The 17593-nt window shown below is 43.9% G+C and overlaps 1 protein-coding gene across 1 annotated transcript; it reads left to right on the forward strand.

Moving 5' to 3' along the window:
- The first annotated feature begins 12100 nt into the window (after positions 1-12100).
- LOC125483492 (zinc finger protein 501-like) lies at positions 12101-16480 on the forward strand. The gene is made up of 3 exons (XM_048598819.1): positions 12101-12145; positions 13555-13581; positions 14832-16480. Exons 2-3 carry the CDS (start codon positions 13558-13560, stop codon positions 16266-16268), a joined length of 1461 nt encoding a protein of 486 aa, XP_048454776.1. The 5' UTR covers positions 12101-12145; positions 13555-13557; the 3' UTR covers positions 16269-16480.
- The last annotated feature ends 1113 nt before the right edge of the window (positions 16481-17593 follow it).

Below are 17593 nucleotides of genomic sequence, written 5' to 3' on the forward strand. Positions count from 1 at the left end.
TATAAGTTCCCCATCAAAGCCTCGATTAGATAAGGTTTCCCTTTTGATCAGTATTGTGGGTTTGCCTGCACCACAAGGATTGCAGCGGTCCGAGAAATCGGCTCACCAGCCACCTCTCCTGGACAGCCAATGATAGAACTGAAAGGGTTCATTTTGAACATGGAAGTCAAAGCATATCTGGCTCCATTTAATCAATGAAAAAAATGTGCAAAATTTAAACATTTGTCCCAAAGTGAACATATGCTTGTGGTCTCTGGTTATTTCTTGGTAATCTTACTCTTCAGTTCAATGCAGTCCGTAGAAATTAATGATAGGTGCGAGGGTTTGGGGCTGGGGGAGTGGGGTGTTATTCTTGTGCGTTTTTCATGAAAACAATGGAATCTACATTGTTACAAAGCTTAGCAAATGGGTTGCAGTTTTTTTTCTCTATATCTTACTGAACGACAGACATTTCCAGGTTTTCTGGTGAGATAAATTGACCAGAATAGATTCGTACGAGAAGTGGGCAAATGCACAGCCTCAGCCCTGAAGCGAGCATTTAGAGGAACAGCGACGAGAGTGGGATTGGAACTCAGACGTGCAAAGCACAAAGGTTTAGCAATGCAGTGCCTTCGTTGTTATGACAGTCTTGTCATTGCAGCTCGGCTCATAATCAGAACCAGAACGGAGAGAAATTCAAATAAATGTCCTACTACAATTAATTTTAATGGTCGTTTCTTTCCCAAAACATCAAATATTGGCGAGCAGATTCAACGCAAGATTGCGTGACGAAAATAGCAGTAACATTACGAAGACAGTTCACTTATCAAAAAGTTGCGAGAACACAGAGTACCGACGTAATAAGGCTGCAACCCTCTATTGAACCGAAGACCTCTTTGAGTGTGAGGTGAACGTCTTAACCACGGTACTCGAGAAACACTGATCAGCCACTGATCCTTCTTCCATGCTCATCCTTGTCACAGACTGCAGTGATCAAAACAGAGTGCATTTTCGTGCGTGCCAGTTAAACTGAAATCATCCAGGCAAAGGCTCATCATGACAAAGCACCAGTATTGTTGGGCAATGGTGGAATTCAAACCCACGCCTCTGAAGAGACTGCAGCTCTAATCCAGTGATTTAGACTTCTCGGCCATGCCATCCAAGCACCTTTGCCCTCAAATATGACTTTCTTCTTTCTACAACAGAATAAAAACGAAGTGGCGCGACAAAGTTTCGATGTTTCCCATCCTGCTCCTCGTCTCCCTTCGCGGGTCCGATATGCGCAGCAGCGACATGAATTTCCCACCAAATAGCGACAGCCCTTCAATCAATACAAAAAACAAATGAATGGCTAGCTGAACGTATTTTTGAGACACGGTGAACAAAAAATGTAATATGTCTGTGAGAATATATGTTCGGTTATGCTTCGATAAAGGAAATGTGACCTGCATGACTGGAATTTAGATTTTCGCATTGGAATATATTCGACGCATTTTTCGAAACAGAATAACTCTCCGGTATAAATGTAACATGGTCAGCACCGGACTGCATGGAAAATGCACGAGCGAGCCGTGTTTGATATGATACCGTGAAACATACTTATCGTTAGTGCAGCTGTATTGCCAAATACGTGGCTTCGAAAAAAACGCTCTGTGTAAAGATATGCCGATTTAGAATCCAAGAACTGCAGGTCACACTGCCAACATCATCAAAGACTTATCGCACCCGGGTAATGATCTCCTACAACCTGCTCCGTCAGGCAGAGGATACAGAAATCTTAACACACGCACGATCAGGTTCAATAACAGCTTCTGTCCGGCCGTTATCAGACTGATGAATGAACCCTCAGGCCTCAAATAATGCTGATCTTGCTATCGTTAATCTCGCCTCGTGCGCACCCTGTGCGACGTAACCTGTATACCTCTGTCTAAATCTTTTTGACCTGTACATCCTTTGCTTACCATGATCTGTCTGTACCGCTCGTAGACAAAGTGTTTCACTGTATTTCGGTACACGTGACAATCAATCAATCAATCAATCAATCAACATATTCTAATGTAATTGCAGGTACGAGCTGACTTATCTCAACTGCTTCCATTTTCTGAAGAAGGGTCTAGGCCCGAAACGTCAGCCTTCCTGCTCCTCTGATGCTGCTTGGCTTGTTGTGTTCATCCAGCTCTACACCTTGTTATCTCTGCTTTCACTTGCCTTGTCTTTGTACTTAGCCGTGATTTTTTTTGTTTTTTGGCGAAGCCTTCCGCGCTTGGATGACAGCAAATGTCACATAGCTTCACAGTGGCTTTGAAATCCATGTGCAAGTTGAAGAAAAGGGACTCATTAGTTCATACTAAATTCCATGGTGCTTGTTTAGAGATGCACAAAAGACAGTTTCTAAACATATTGTAAGAACGTAAAAGGCGATCAGAAATGTCAATAAGGTGCTAACTGAATTTAATCGATCTTTGTTCTAGCTGTGAAAACCTCTGGCAGCTGAGTCACCTTCCTGTGCCTTTTTGCTGACTGATTCAGATGGGAGGTTTTTTTTTTCACGAAAGCAGCATGTGCCCGGCCGTTCTCTACTTTTTTTTTCCATCTGCCTCTGTGATATAAAGACAAAGTCGATACAACGTAGTTTGTCGCCTGCCTGTCATTTAGAGTCATAGAAATGTACAGCACGGAAACAGACTCAACAGTCAACTCGCCGATGCTGACCAGATAACCCAGATAAATCTAGTCCCATCTGTCTGTATTTGGCCCATACCCGTCTGAACCCTTCCTATTCATATGCCCATGCAGATGCCCTTTAAATATTGCAATAGCACCAGCCTCCACCACTGCCTCTGGCAGCTCATTCCACACGCACAACCCTCCGCGTGAAACTTTGCCCTTTAGGTCCCTTTTAAGCCTGTGCCCTCCAATTTTGGACTGCCCATCCCCGGGAAAAGACCTTGTCTATCTACCCTATCCATACCCCTCATGATTTTATAAATCTCTATAAAGTCTCCTCTCAGCCCCCGAGGCTGCAGGGAAAATAGCCATAGTGTAATCCGCTGCTCCCTGTAGCTGAAACCCTCCAACCCCGGCAACATACTTATCAAGCTTTTCTGAACGCTTTCAAGCTTCACAAGATCCTTTCTATACCAGGGAAACCAGAATTCCTCTGTTTCAGTTACAATATGGCTTGGGTCTGTCTTTCAGAGCTCACCTTAATATTGGCGATTGTACGACAGCATGAGTCAAGAGGTTCATCTGCGTCTGTAAATCCATTCATTCCAGTTGAATGAACCACTAAAAACGCCAGCGCTTCGAAATCCGAAGATTTTTCTCTGCTCAAAATGATGATTCGTGTCTTCTGGTTTCTGATTCTCGCAATTTGAGACACGGCAGACAACAGCTGAAGTAGGCCTTTCAGATCGAAATGGAGTTAATTGTTCAGCTCGACAACCTTCAAACAGAACTGGGCAAAGTGAGAGATGGAACAGCTTTGAAACAAATCTAAAGACGAAGAAAGGGAGAGAAGGGGAAGTAATAAAATAGAAACTCTGTGATAGGGTGGAAGATAAGAGGGATTCAATGGAGAGGGAGGGTGCTCAAAGGCAGAGGGAGATGTGAATGGAACATATGAAGAAACAGAAGTTCTGAAGAAGGATTACTGGACCCGAAATGTTAGCTTTTCTCTACTCTCACAGATGCTGCTGGATCTGCTTATTTTCTCCAGCAGTTTCTGGTTTTGTTAATTTAAAAAAAAAAGAAACATGGGAGAGCCATCCTGGAATAGTCAGCTTTCTCTGCTCTGGAAATGCTTTACTTCCGCGTTCACCCAGATTACTTCTGTCACACACTTAAAGCTCACAGTCCTCCCCCTCCATTACTGAGAATAAACATTTCATCGAGTCAACCCATAGGGTCACACAATAAGATAATCTTTCTCGTGAATTGCGGAATGTTCAGGGAGAGTTCCCTAATGTTTCGAACGGAATCTTCTGAATCAGTTAATTCTAGTTCGCTTCCATGATGACATGACGTGCCACTGTCAGCACCCCCAGGAAGTGGTTATTCTCATTCTGAGACTCTGATATCAATGCAGGATTGGAGTGGAACTTGCCCCTTTGAAAGTGTGATCATCCATGGTACATTCGGCTGCATTTACAAACTTGTCTCTGTCATTTCCAATAAAGCGGTGACAGATTTCACCCAGAAACCAGGAAACTGGTATCTGAACAAAAGCAGCAGGAGAAAGACCCTGTTCTGAGCGTTGACGCTGCTGCAGGAATGAACAGCTAGGCTTCACCTCGGAAAGTGGTATTCAAAAAATGAAGGCACCCAACGTTGGGGCTCGATCCCACGATCTCATGCTATACCGACTGAGCTAGCCAGGCCTACTTAATGCTCACTTGGTTTCCCATTTCACACCGGGCCAGATCCACCTGGAACCTCAATTTCACGGCGGCCTAGAAAATCCCAAGGTTCCAGTTACATCTTCCACTTCGCAGCTGTTACTCCTTCAGAACATCACAACTCATTTTCAGCACTTGTTTTGAGATTCAAGCTTCTGCATTAGAATTCTCATGTTGTTGCCCTCATCGTTAAGCAGCTGAGTCAGTCCCAGTCGCTCGGTCAGATGGTGAATAAATCTGGGAATTTGCTTCAATAAGCCCATTCATTTCTGTTACAAACTGTAAGAAATGCTCATCTGTCAGCCGAATTACACTCAACACTATCAGCGCTTTGTTTGTTCAGCGCGCCAACACCTTTTGCCACTTCCAATTTTGCGGACAGGAGTTTGATTTAAAAGATTGTAAGGACAGGAAGAACCTCCTGCGGCCGATACCAAACTTTGAAAAAAAAAATGATTTTCGCCCTTTTCACACGAACAGAACTGTTCATGACAAGCAAGTTTCCACAAGTTGTGTCAGCTGAAGTTTCCCGATAGAAGCTCAGAAAAAGATTCACTTCCTCGGGGATTGTGTCATTGTTGCTTGGAAGTTTCGTGAACGGGATATAATCTCCCTGTGTTTTCCTGAGCCTGTGACCAATATGTTGCGAGGTTTTGCCCGGGTCGGAGGGTCTTGCCTCCCAGGGATGGGCAGGAAGCCGCTGATTGAAGCTGCAGTGGTCATTTTCTGCGGGCAGCGGGGGATTGGAGAGTGCGGGGTCAAATCCTGCTGCTTGTCCCTGTCTCACTCCGTGTGGAGCCAGGGAAGAGAGACTCTGAAGAGTTGTACCTTTTGAGATAAAGGGATAATCTCATTCATATTAGCACTTGAAACGTCAGAAGACACAAGGCTATGGGCCAAGCGCTGGAAACTGGGATTTGATGATCTGCACTGACACGATGGGTCTTCTTCCACGCTGCAACGACTCGATTGAGATACTGATATGCAACCAAAATGACACCAAATCAAAAGTCAGAAGCAATGTCATTGAGAAGAGACATGAGTGCACCCTCCCTGGTAGTCTAATGATTACGACCTAGCTCTTTCACCACCGCGGCCCAGGGGCTAAGAGTTTTATTCTGCCAATTAATCGTGATGACAGCATTTCTCATGGAAGCTGCGGACCACGCAGATAAACTATTTTGCCCCAAACAATACTCAGATGTATATAAAACAACAACTGCGAGAGGCAATGCATAGGACAGACGGGCAGGAAACTCCCCACCAGGATACACGAAAATCAACTCACAGCAAAACGGCACGACCAACTCGCCCTCGTTTATATTCACTCTGACAAATAAAGGCATCAGTTTAACTGGGACAACGTAACAGTACTAGGACAAGCAAAATAAAGACAAACTCGAGAATTCCTGGAAGCCTGGTTTTCAACCACTGGTACCATAAACAAACATGTTGAAATAGACCCCATCTACACACCACTTCGGAGGAAAACTGGAAACGGAACTAACCCCCATGACAGATCGGACCATATAAATTCAGAACGGAATAGAACAACAGAGCTTCAATGGAGGTTAGACAGCGCTCAATATGTCACCGAGAAGGGGGACGAAACGTTTGCTCGAAAACCAGTCAGCTCGGGGAACCAACAACTCCAGCCACATCCCGAGCTACACATCTTCATTAAAACATTAAACGTTTCACCAAGATCGCCAATGGTGAGAATATATAATATCGCTGCCTGTCGGGGTGGAACAATCAGAAACCGTCATAGGCGTTAAGATACAATTGGATGTACATTTGCTTTGCCAACCTTGGTGAGGCTGTGAGCCAAGTGTTGGGAAATGAGATTGGAACACTCGGGGTCTTGAGTTCAACTGAAGGGTCTAGCCCTGAAACGTTGGCCTTCCTGCTCCTATGATGCTGCTTGGCCTGCTGTGTTCATTCAGCTCTACACCTTGTTATCTCAGACCTGAAGGGTCTTTTTTTTCTGTGCTGGAGATCTCTATGACCAGCTGTGGTCAGCTCAGTTTGTGAAGTGACAGGACAATGTTTGCAAATTGCACTCGAGCCAGGAAGGGGCTGAACCGACTCTCCCCTGATCTGTCTGTCAGGCACGCTATCCTATGGGGACATTGGGACTGGGGGTAACTGGCACTGTACATATTCCTGGAATCAGTATCTAGGAGAATCAGGAAAAGGCGATTCTGGTGTCTCTTTACCGAGCCGCGTGCAATACCCTGTGTCTTACATTCGCTGGCCCTACTTTCCAAGTAAAGGTTGGCTTTATGATCTGTCTGTGTTTGTACCACTCAGCTCATTGGCCTCGGGGCTGGGCAGTCAGAGGGAGCTGATGATGAGACAGGGTCAGAAGCAGAAAGAGATGCGACATGAAAGTGTTTAGAGTTTGCCGTATGTCAGTTGTTTTTAGTGAGAGATGTCTGACAGGATAGCGCGCCAGGCGCTGTCCTGTCAGATTCCCAGGAGCTGCAGTGATTGGGTCGGTGAGTTTTCGAAGTTGAAAGATATGCATGAGCAGCTTGTGGGACTATTACAGCTCAGTGTCATGTCCCAGCTCATAGCAAAGGTTCTCATTGTTTGATAAAGTCACTTGTTTTCCACCGAAAGCTGCCTTTTGTCAGAGAAACTTGTGTGCGGGGATGGAGAGCGGACGGGAAGCACATGGAACGGGTATAATCCTGAGGTCTCTGTCACTCTCGGCCGATGTGTCTGTGTGTCTGCAGTGTGGGTGAAAATGAGAATGAGATCCTCGAGGGGGTTCTAACGCAATTTTACCATCTCCAACTTCACTCCCACTCCTTGTGTCATTTGAGATTACAGAGATAAACTCATTGACATTTGCCCTCAAAACGTCAGACCACACAAGGCAATAGGCCAAATGCTAGAAACTGGGACTAGAATAGATGGAGGATTGATGAACTGCACTGACACGATGGCCCGAATGGTCTTCTTCCACACTGTAAAAATTCGAAGACTGGGAGAAACTCACTTGTGGCGAAAATGATCACAAATAAAAACGCAAGAGCCGTGCCATTAAGAAAACATACGACAGCATTTGGTGCATTCCCTGGTGGTTTACAGGTTAGGATTTGACGCTGTCACTACTGCAGCTTGTGGTCAAATCCCAGTCAGGGCTGGCTGTTCTGTTCTGCCAATTTATTGTGGTGACAGCACTTCTGGCTGATTTCTTTCAGAAGCTGGTAGATAATCTATTTTGCCCAAAACGTCGTTCAGATTAAGATAAAACAAAGGAACTGCGGAAATCTGACACAAAAACAGGAATTGATAGAGAAATTCAGCAGGTCTAGCAGCATCTGTGTCTAGAAACAGAGTTAAAGTTTCAGATCCAGTGGCCGTTCACCAGTAGCATGTTAGTTATGCAATTATATACTACAATGCCTGAGGAAATGATCGGCTTTATCGGTTGAATCAGCACATTTATCAAAATTGCACTCTCTCATTAACTTACAACCGACAGCTTTACAACTTTCAAGTGACTTCATCGGTTCTAATGTTGCTTCCGTCGCCCTGAGGTGGTGAAAGGCTCTGCTTAAATGGTTGCCTTTTTCTTTTCCTTTCTGTCCCTTAGCAGCCATGTCGAATGAAGAATTGGTCCTTTCAGTGTCTACCTCAATATGTGTCTCTTTTGACGCTCTTAGTCACTGTTTGTCCACCTCAACCTCTTTTACAGTCTTCGACCCTCCTTCTGTCAATATCCGTCATTTCTCATTTCTGCTCTTTGAAAAGTCCGAAGTTCGGAGACAATTTGAGAGTGGAGTTGCTGAGAGGCTTCTTCCCCTTGGCCGGACTGTTTAGAACTGGCCTCACATTCTCCGGATAATGTGTCGGTCAGTTAAGATTGAGGTAAGGAGACATTTCTTCTCTCAAATGATTGTGCATCTTTAGAATTCGAATTAAAATTCCTAATCCACTAGAAGAAATAAAAACAATTCCAGCACAATTATAGGATTATAGCGATGTCTGTACTGTTGATGTAAAATGAATGGATGGTGACAGCAGAGAACTGCGTGATCAGCTCATTCTGCCTCGGCATTCTCCGCTAAATCTGCAATTCATCCGGCCTCACCACGTTATTCCTACGAAACTGGGAATGAGGGAATGAGAATAGAGGAACAGGAGAAGCAGAAGTGCTTGTGGAACGAAGGAAATCAACTGCCGGATGAATCCAGCAGAAAAAGAGACGACAATGAAGCAGCCTCTTGAGGACAACTGTGTTCCCTTTGCCAGCAAAACTCACCACTTCACAAAATGGGGACCATTGAATTGAAGCAGCGACGTTGATTATCTTTGCTGGTTGCTCAACTTGTGAATGTAACCATTGCTGCTCTTTTCCGTGTTAAAAACACAACTTTGCCACATGTAAGCATTGTGCACACAGCGGGGCAGTGGTGCATTGCTACCATACCTGATTACAGATCAAGAGATGGTGGGCTCGACTCCTACCTGACTCAAGTGCACTTCCAAACTAACATTCCTCGTAGCACGGAAGCCGAATTGAGTTTTGAATTCTTGATCTGCAGGAACAAGAATCCTTTCAATGTCTCATCAGGAAATGTCACCGAGAACATCAAACGGGACGGGAAACTGAAATTGTCCTCAAGCTGCTCATGGGCACGTTTCAATCTCCCAAACCCATCGTCCCAATCACTGCAGTTCGTGGGAATGAAAAGGAAACAAAACAAAAAATAAAAACAGTCTTAGCTTTGTGAGTCTTGAGAGGGGAGGGGAGAATGAGCGTGAACTGTCTGACTGAGCAGAGATAGTTAAGGCACCTCTCCTTTCCTTAAGAGGCGGGGACGTTAACTGACCCGAGACATTGAAAGGATTCCCGTCAGAGATGGGACTGTGTTTGATTTTGTCGCTGTCAGGACCAATAAATCCTGATTCCCTGACCAGAAATCGTACCGGGGCCACAGCAGTGAGAGAGCCAATCACAACTATTGACACAGCGTTTTGCTTTTTTGTTCACTGGAGATAAGTTTCTCCTCCAAAACAATCGAGTTATTGAGTTTTTACAGCACGGGAAGAGCCCATCATTCCATTGTCCAGCACTTCGCATGTAGCATGTTTCAAAGTTCATCTCAATGATATTTTCCCTGTAACATTTTAATCTCATACAACACAACGAATGGAGCTGAAGTTTGAGATGGTAAAACTGTGTTCACACCCCCTCGGGGAACTCAACATCATTTTCACTCACAGAGGGAAATATACAGACACATTGCCCCGAGAGTGACAGAGGCTTCAGGAGAGCAAAACACGTGGAAAGGAAGGATTTCATCCACTTGGCTTATATGGTCCCATTTCAGACTTCAAAATCAGAGTCCAGTTGTAGCAAAGAAAGGAAGCATAATGCCGCTCCCCTGACTGTGTTCTTCCCCCATCTTATCTCCATCACTCTGCACTTTATACTGCATCACCTCGCTCTACCTGCCAAACTGGGAGATTGCTTACATCAGTTGCTTTCTGTCCTACCAATCGTCTTCCTCAACTTTCTGGAAGGCCAAACAGGAATGGGGCATTTCAAGCACATTTTTGATTTACAAGGCCGGTGTTCTAACCGCTGAGCTACAGAGCCAGTACATTGCCATCTGAGGGAGAATGTCTCATGCATTAGAAACTGCAGTGTAATAGACGATTGGATAGCCTGTGTATTGTAAACCAAGACAATGTAATAAAACCAAGACAGACCCGAGGAGATCATGTGCAGAAAGATGGGAGAATGCAATACCAAATCAGACATTTTCCAGGGTGACATAAACAGAGATCTTCCCTGGCTGTCTAGTGATGAGGAGTCGGTGCTTTCACTGCCATGGCCTGTTAATGGTTAACATTAATAGTAATAAATATTAAATATTGCCTGATCTTTAGAGGCAGAATTAACTCCTAGACAGGCAGAATCGCTTCACTACATTGTTACAGTCCCACATCAACAATGTCAGCTGCAGTTTCCTGACGTGTGGTAGTTTAAGACAAGAACAGAAGAAACATCAGGAAAATGGAACGGCATTGGTGGTTAGTGAGCGTTAACTGTCTTTCTGGTGGTGGTAGGCTCAGTGTGGGTGCTGAAGACTGGTTTTCCTGTTTACCCTGGTGTACCGATTACTCCAGATCAATCACACAAATTGACTATCCTTTGTGTCTTGCTTTACACATCTCACCCTTTGCACACCTCACCTCAGTTCAGTTGTCCGAGTGGACCTATGCATTTTTAATTTGGCACATTTTACTCTGGAGTGTATTGCAGCCTCATATTAAGACCATGAATTTTAGAAACAGAAAGAGACCATTCAGACCATCAGGTCTCCTCCGCCACTCAATGAGCTTTTGTCTGATCTGATAATCCTTGAACTGCATTTTGTTGCCTTTCCCCATAAGCCTTGATACCTTTAACGTCGATCTCAGCCTTAAATATGCTTAATGACTCAGCCACAACAAACTTCTGCTGTAAAGAATTCAACAGATTCACAACCATCTGAGAGAATAATTTCTTCCTTATCTCTGTCTTAAATGTGTCACCCCATTCTCATACGAGGTAGTCAGGTCCAAGACTGACTGAGAAGGGAACCAACCTTTCTGCGTCCAACCCGTTAAATCTGCAAAAATCCTGTATGTTTCAAAAAGGAGCATTTTTTTTTGTTGTTGTGGTAGTACTGGGTCCGAGCAGACAAAGGCAATGGTTTTCAGCGTTTAATTTCATCATGGTGTAAAACTCTCACTGACTCTGACAGAGCTGCTCTCTTTGTTACTTTTAATGTCAGGAACTCGTGTTCATTTTCAGGTTTTGTACAGGAACAACAAATCCTCATTCCTTGACTGGCAATCAAACCCAGGAAACAGCAGTGAGACGATTGAATCACAACTAAAAAAAAGCACCAAGAAAGGCGCATACAATGCTTGCAACTTTTCTGGTTGACATTGCTTTCGACTTTTTTTTTGGTCAGTTGAAGAATGATAGAGTCACTGAATCTTTAACAGCATGGAGAGAGACCCTTCGGCCCATTACATTGTTGTCAGTCATCCACCATTTGGCTTCTAAACCCAGTTTCCAGCACTTCAGCCAAGTGCTCATCCAGATAGTGATTCAATGTTTTGAGGGCTTTAGCTGAACAAAAAAAGCTCTTTCAAACATTGACAGAAAATATTGTGGTTTTCTGGAACACAAAATGCCCATCTTCCTCCTTGATGTCAGTTCTGAAAGCCAAACTCTTTCTCAGAGCATTTGTCAGTTTTCTTCACATTACCAACAATGTGGGTTTAAATCTCACATTGTTTGAAATTACCACTAATAACCGTCTTTTTTCAACCTCTCTGCTTATCTGAGGTGTGGTTTCCCTCAGGTTAAACCACCACCAGTTTTCTCTATTAATAAAGCAGCCCTATGGCTCATAATGTATATGGCCTGACTTTACAATTTATTGTGTGGTTTGGTGTCAGACTTTGTTATAGCCTTGGGACGCACAGGAGACGTTTTATTCTCTCTTACATGTGTTTTATATATAAGTTGTCCTTGTAGGAGCAAAATAGAAAGATTATTTGCACCCATAGCAATACATAAATTCAAAATCTACAATGGCTGCGGTTTAACCCAGAACGCTGAGCGCTGGTGAAGGACCCTTTTTTGCACGCAATTGTTCATCATTGCGCATGCTCGTTAGCCTGTGTCTAGAGCATGCGCAGTTGGAGTGATTCCGAGTAGAAGCTGCTCTTTTCCTCGGCTCCAAAAAAAGGTAATAATACGGCGGAGCGGAAGAAGCGATGGACCGGGCGGTTAGACGGAGAGGCTTCGTAAAGACTTTGTGAATGTGACAGACCATGTATAAAGAAACTATCTGTCCCCGCTTCACAAAACGGGACAAATTGAGGCTTCTCCGCAGCCACAGGCCCGGGGGGCGGCCGCCATCTTTATAGGAGGTAAAGGGCAGCAGGGCGCATGTGCGGTCATCCTGGGCGGAGGGAAGAATGCTGTGAATGTCTCTCCTGGACTGACAGGTGATAGAGTTTATAAACTGCTTTTTCAGGGAGTGAGGAGGGGCGGATTTACAAACAGCAAACTCAAATAACATAAATATTTGTGTCTTCTGAATTTCTGTCTTGGACTGACTGAGATGGCTTTTGTAACGGTATATTAGAAGAGAATTTACAGATTGGAAACTCAAACCAAATGACGTACTAAGATCTGAGTGTGCCGCTTTATTCATAATTCATTCAGCACTGGATATTATTAGCCTTTGAATGTAAGTATTGAGTAAAACAAAAGTAACATAAAATTCCTCCCGTACATCTGCCAATATCTTGGCCAATATCTTAAATCTGTGTCCCTAACACTTTTACTATAAGCTAATGGGGGCAGCTACTCTTTATTTACCTTATCTCAACCCGCCATAAAACTAGATACCCTTGTCAAATCTCACTTCACTCTCCTTTGCTCTGTGCAGGACAAACTTGAGTTTCTCCAACCTGACCCTAAAACTAATATCCCTCGTTTCTTGAACCATTCTGATAAATCTCCTTTTAAATCTCTCCACAGATCTTCACATCTTTTGTGGTGAACATATGTTTGTGCAGACCCAAATGCTCTGTGTTCGTATGGATAATGTTATGGGCAATTATTCAGTGACATCACCCTGTTGCTGGGTATTTCCTCAACTCTAAGAGTTTCCTCAGACCTCAGTGCTTCTGATATCTTTTGAGCTGCAGACTCCGGCATTTGATTTTAAAGTTGAAAACAATGAAATTATTTCAATATTTTTAACCAGTAACCTAAATAATTCAGCTTCTAGTTCTGTTCTCAGTTATCTGTGAAAGCTTGATATGGCTCTGGGGCTGGTGCAACCCCTTTACTGCAGATCTGAACCAACGTCCATCGATTGCTCTCCCTGATCAACTCTGTGTCATTGTTTAAATTCCTCTGTCTCCAATAATGGTTGTAACTGTCTTAGGTATTTCATTGTTACTTCCATTGACTCTCTAAATGAGGTTTTTACATTCCCTGACCATTTGCTGCAGGCAATTATCTTCCGTTAGTAGTTCTCACAAAGCCGTTAGGTAAGGAGTTATTTGCCCAGTGATGATGAAGGGACTGTGATATGTGCTGAGATCAGTGACAATTAATGTATGTTATTATACTGCTTTTCAGATAATGGAAACTTCCAAGCTGTTCCTTGTGAGTATTATGATGTAACTTTTAATTCCATTCATATAACAAGATATTAGGGAGGTAAAAAACACGCTTTATGGCCAAATATATAGTTTTGAAGGAATATTTTAAATGGCAAAACTGGTGTTGAGAGAGTGAGGAGATTTCTGGTCTTGGCAGCTGAAGGTTGAGGACACCAAATGTGGAACAATTAAAATCGGGAATGCTCAGGAGGTTGGAATAAGAGATAATCCAGATATCTCGAAGGACCTTTTTAAAATTGCTGGTGAGTTAGCATTGTGTGGCCAGCCCTAATTGTCCATGAAATGATGGGAGGACCTTACAGAGATAGATAGGACACTATCAAAGTATTGAATAGAAGGAGGTAAAATTTAAAATTGAGCTGCGCAAGCGCGGAGTGGTGAATGAACAAGTCTTGGTGCGAATACACAAGTGGGTAGCAGAGTTTTGGATGACCTCAGGATTACATCACTGGGTAAATAATCTGCAACTCCTTCACTTACAGCATTGTGGGAGATCTTGTCGGAAGGTAAAGCTGCGAAGGCAGCGGCACATGGTTGAGAGAATGGGCAGTGGTAAAAACCTCATTCAGATACAGTCCGTGGAAGGAACAATAAAACATTAAACAGAGCTCTTAATAGAGGCAGAGGTAGTTAGACAAGTGCAGAGAGGGGAACATGAGAGGCCAATGAGGAGTATACTAGGGTAGTTAAGTCCTGAGGGAACAAAGGAATGAATTAAGAGTTTCAGCAGCAGATGAGCAGAGACTAGGAGGAGTTGGGTGATGTTGCTGAGGTGGAAATACGCAGTCTTGGTGATGATGGGGATATGTGATTAAAAATTCATCTTGGGGTGAAATGTTTCACCATGATAATGACATATTTGGTTCAGACTCAGTTGCCAGGGAAGGGGATGGAGTCAGTGGTAGGCACTAGAGTTTGTGTTGGGGACTAAAGACAAAAGGCCTCAGTTTTGCCATTACTTGAGTGGAGAAAATTTCTGCTGCATCAAGTTTGGATGTTAGACAAGTCAGGACAGTGTGTGACCCGGAGGGAATTAGGAGCTGATGGTGTTCACATCCACCTCCTGCCCCTTCTTGGTCGTGGAAGCTGAGTATTTGAAAGATTCTGACAAAGTTCTCGTCAAGTTGTAGGTGTCGAAAATCCTTCTCCTTCAGTCCCTATCTTCACACAGAATGCAGAGTCTTCTGAAAGATTCTCTCTCACTCTATTGTTTGTTTGACATCAATTTCACAGGATATTAGAAGGGGAAGATTTACAAACCAACTATCACACCATGATTTGATAGAGTCACCCATTTTATCACAAGTGGAACGTGATCAGATTTTGAACATGGAAGGAAAAAGCTCCGTTCATACTGGAGAGAAACCATACACGTGTTGTGTGTGTGGACAAGGCTTCAGCCAATCATCAGAGCTCACAAACCACAAATGCAGTCATGCTGGGGAGAAACTGTGGAAATGTGGGTATTGTGGGGAGGAATTCATCTCCCCATCAGAGCTGGAAACTCATCGACATAGTCACACCAGTAACAGGCCATTCAGCTGCTCAGTGTGTGGGAAGGGATTCACTCAGTCATCTCACCTGCTACAACACCAGCTCGTTCACAATGAGGAGAGACCATTTCAATGCACAGAATGTGGAAAATACTTTAAAACCTCCAGGAACCTGACATCCCATCAACTAGCTCACATTAATGAGAGACCTTTTAAATGCCCAGACTGTGGAAAATGTTATAAAACCTCTGAGGACTTGACATCCCATCAAACTGCTCATACTAACGAGAAACCTTTTAAATGCCCAGACTGTGGAAAATACTATAAAACGTCTGGGGACCTGATGGCCCATCAAAGTGCTCACACAGAGGAGAGACCTTTTAAATGCCCAAACTGTGGGATGTGCTTTAAAAGTTCCAGGGACCTGCTGTCACATCAACTCGCTCACATTAATGAGAGACCTTTTAAATGCCCAGCCTGTGGGAAATGCTACAAAACCTCCAGGGATCTGATGTCCCACCAGCATGTTCACTCTGAGGAGAGACCGTTCACGTGCTCTCTCTGTGGGACTGGGTTCAGGCGATCATCTGACCTCATGGAACACCAGCAGGTTCACACTGGGAAGAGACCGTTCAGCTGCTCCAAATGTGGGAGGGGTTTCACTCGGTCGTCCAACCTGCTGAGACACCAGCAAGTTCACACTGCAGAGAGATCTTTTAAATGCCCGGACTGTGGGAAGTGCTACACAAGCTCCTGGGGACTGACTTGTCATCAACGTGTTCACACTGAGGAGAGACCTTTCAAATGCTCAGACTGCGGGAAGTGCTTCAGGAATTCTGTGGAACTGAAGTCCCATCAAAGTGTTCACACTGAGGAGAGACCTTTTAAATGCTCAGACTGTGGGAATCACTTTACAAGTTCCTGGGGACTGTTTTATCATCAACGTGTTCACATTGAGGAGAGACCTTTCAAATGTCTGGTCTGTGGGAAGTGCTATCGAAGTTCTGTGGAACTGATGTCCCATCAACATGTTCACATGATGAGAGACCTTTCCGGTGCTTTCGTTGTGGGACTGGATTCAGGCGATCATCTCAACTCTCAGTATACCAGCGACGTTCTACAGGAGAGAAAGCATTTACCTGCTCCATGTGATAAAAACTGTGAGCTCACTCATTGACCCTGCTGAGACAGCAGAGAGATCACACATGGGAACAGACAATTCATCTCCTCCATGTGGGAGAAGGAATTCACTCGGTCATCAACACTGCTGAGATGACACAGAGTTCACACATCTTAACGCTGATTGGACTTTGCTGTTCATCACATTCAGGACTGAAATCAAAGTCTTTATGTTGTGTAAAAAAGTCAAATAAATCAGTTTTGCATTAACACGGTGTGAGAGGACAGTGTAAAAATGTGATCACGGAGTACTTTGAAGAGTCAGCACAACTTTGTCAAGGGGGAGTCATGCCTGATAAATCCGTTAGAATTCTTTGAGGGGGTAACGAGCAAGTCAGATAAAGGAGAGCCAGTGGATGTGATCTGTTTGGATTTCCAGAAGGCATTTGACAAGGTGCCATACACGAAGCTGTGAAATAAGGTAAGAGTCCATGGTGTTAGGTGCAAGGTACTGGCCTGACTGACTGGCAGAAGACAGAGTTTTGGAATAAAGTGGCCTTTTTCAGATGTCAGCTGGTGACTAGTAGAGTTCAACAGGGGTCAGTGTTGGGACCACAACTATTCAAGTTATACATTAACGATCTGGACAAAGGAATTGAGGGTATTGTTGCTAAGTCTGCAAATGATAGGTGGAGGATCAGATCATACTGAGGAAGCAGGAAGGCAGCGGAATGACTTGGACAGGCTGGGAGAGTGGTCAAAGAAGTAGCAGGTGTAATACAGTGTGGGAAAGTGTGAGGTTATACATTTTGTGAGGAAGATTAGAGGCATAGACTATTTTCTGAATCGGGAAAGGCTTCAGAAATCTGAAGTGCAAAGGGAGTTGTGAGTTCCAGTTCAGGATTCTCTTAAGGTTAACATTGTGGGTTTAGATGGTGGTTAGAAAGGCAAATGCAATGAAGACTTTCATTTCAAGATAGTGAGAAAACAAGAGCAGAGAAATTTGCTGATGCCATAACATGCTCTGGTCGCACTGTATTTGAACATTGAGAATAGTTTCAGGCCTTGTATGTAAGGAAAGATGTGCTGATGTTGCAGGAGGTTGGGTGGATATGCGGGGGATTGGGATCCAGAGGATGTTAACAAGATTGATCACAGAGCTGAAGGGCTTGTCACATAAGAATAAAAAAGAATGATATATTGGATATAAACAACTCGGTTCAAGTGAATCTCTTGATCAGTATAAAGAGTGTAGAGGCATTTCTAAGAGGGAGATCAGGAAGGCAATGACAGGATATGAGATAGCCTTAGCAAATAAGGTTAAGGATAATCCAGAGAGATTCTACAAGCACATTAAGAGCAAGAGAGCAACTGGACAGAGAG

The sequence above is a fragment of the Rhincodon typus genome, chromosome 7, assembly GCF_021869965.1.
Source record: "Rhincodon typus isolate 14 chromosome 7, sRhiTyp1.1, whole genome shotgun sequence".
NCBI lineage: Eukaryota > Metazoa > Chordata > Chondrichthyes > Orectolobiformes > Rhincodontidae > Rhincodon > Rhincodon typus.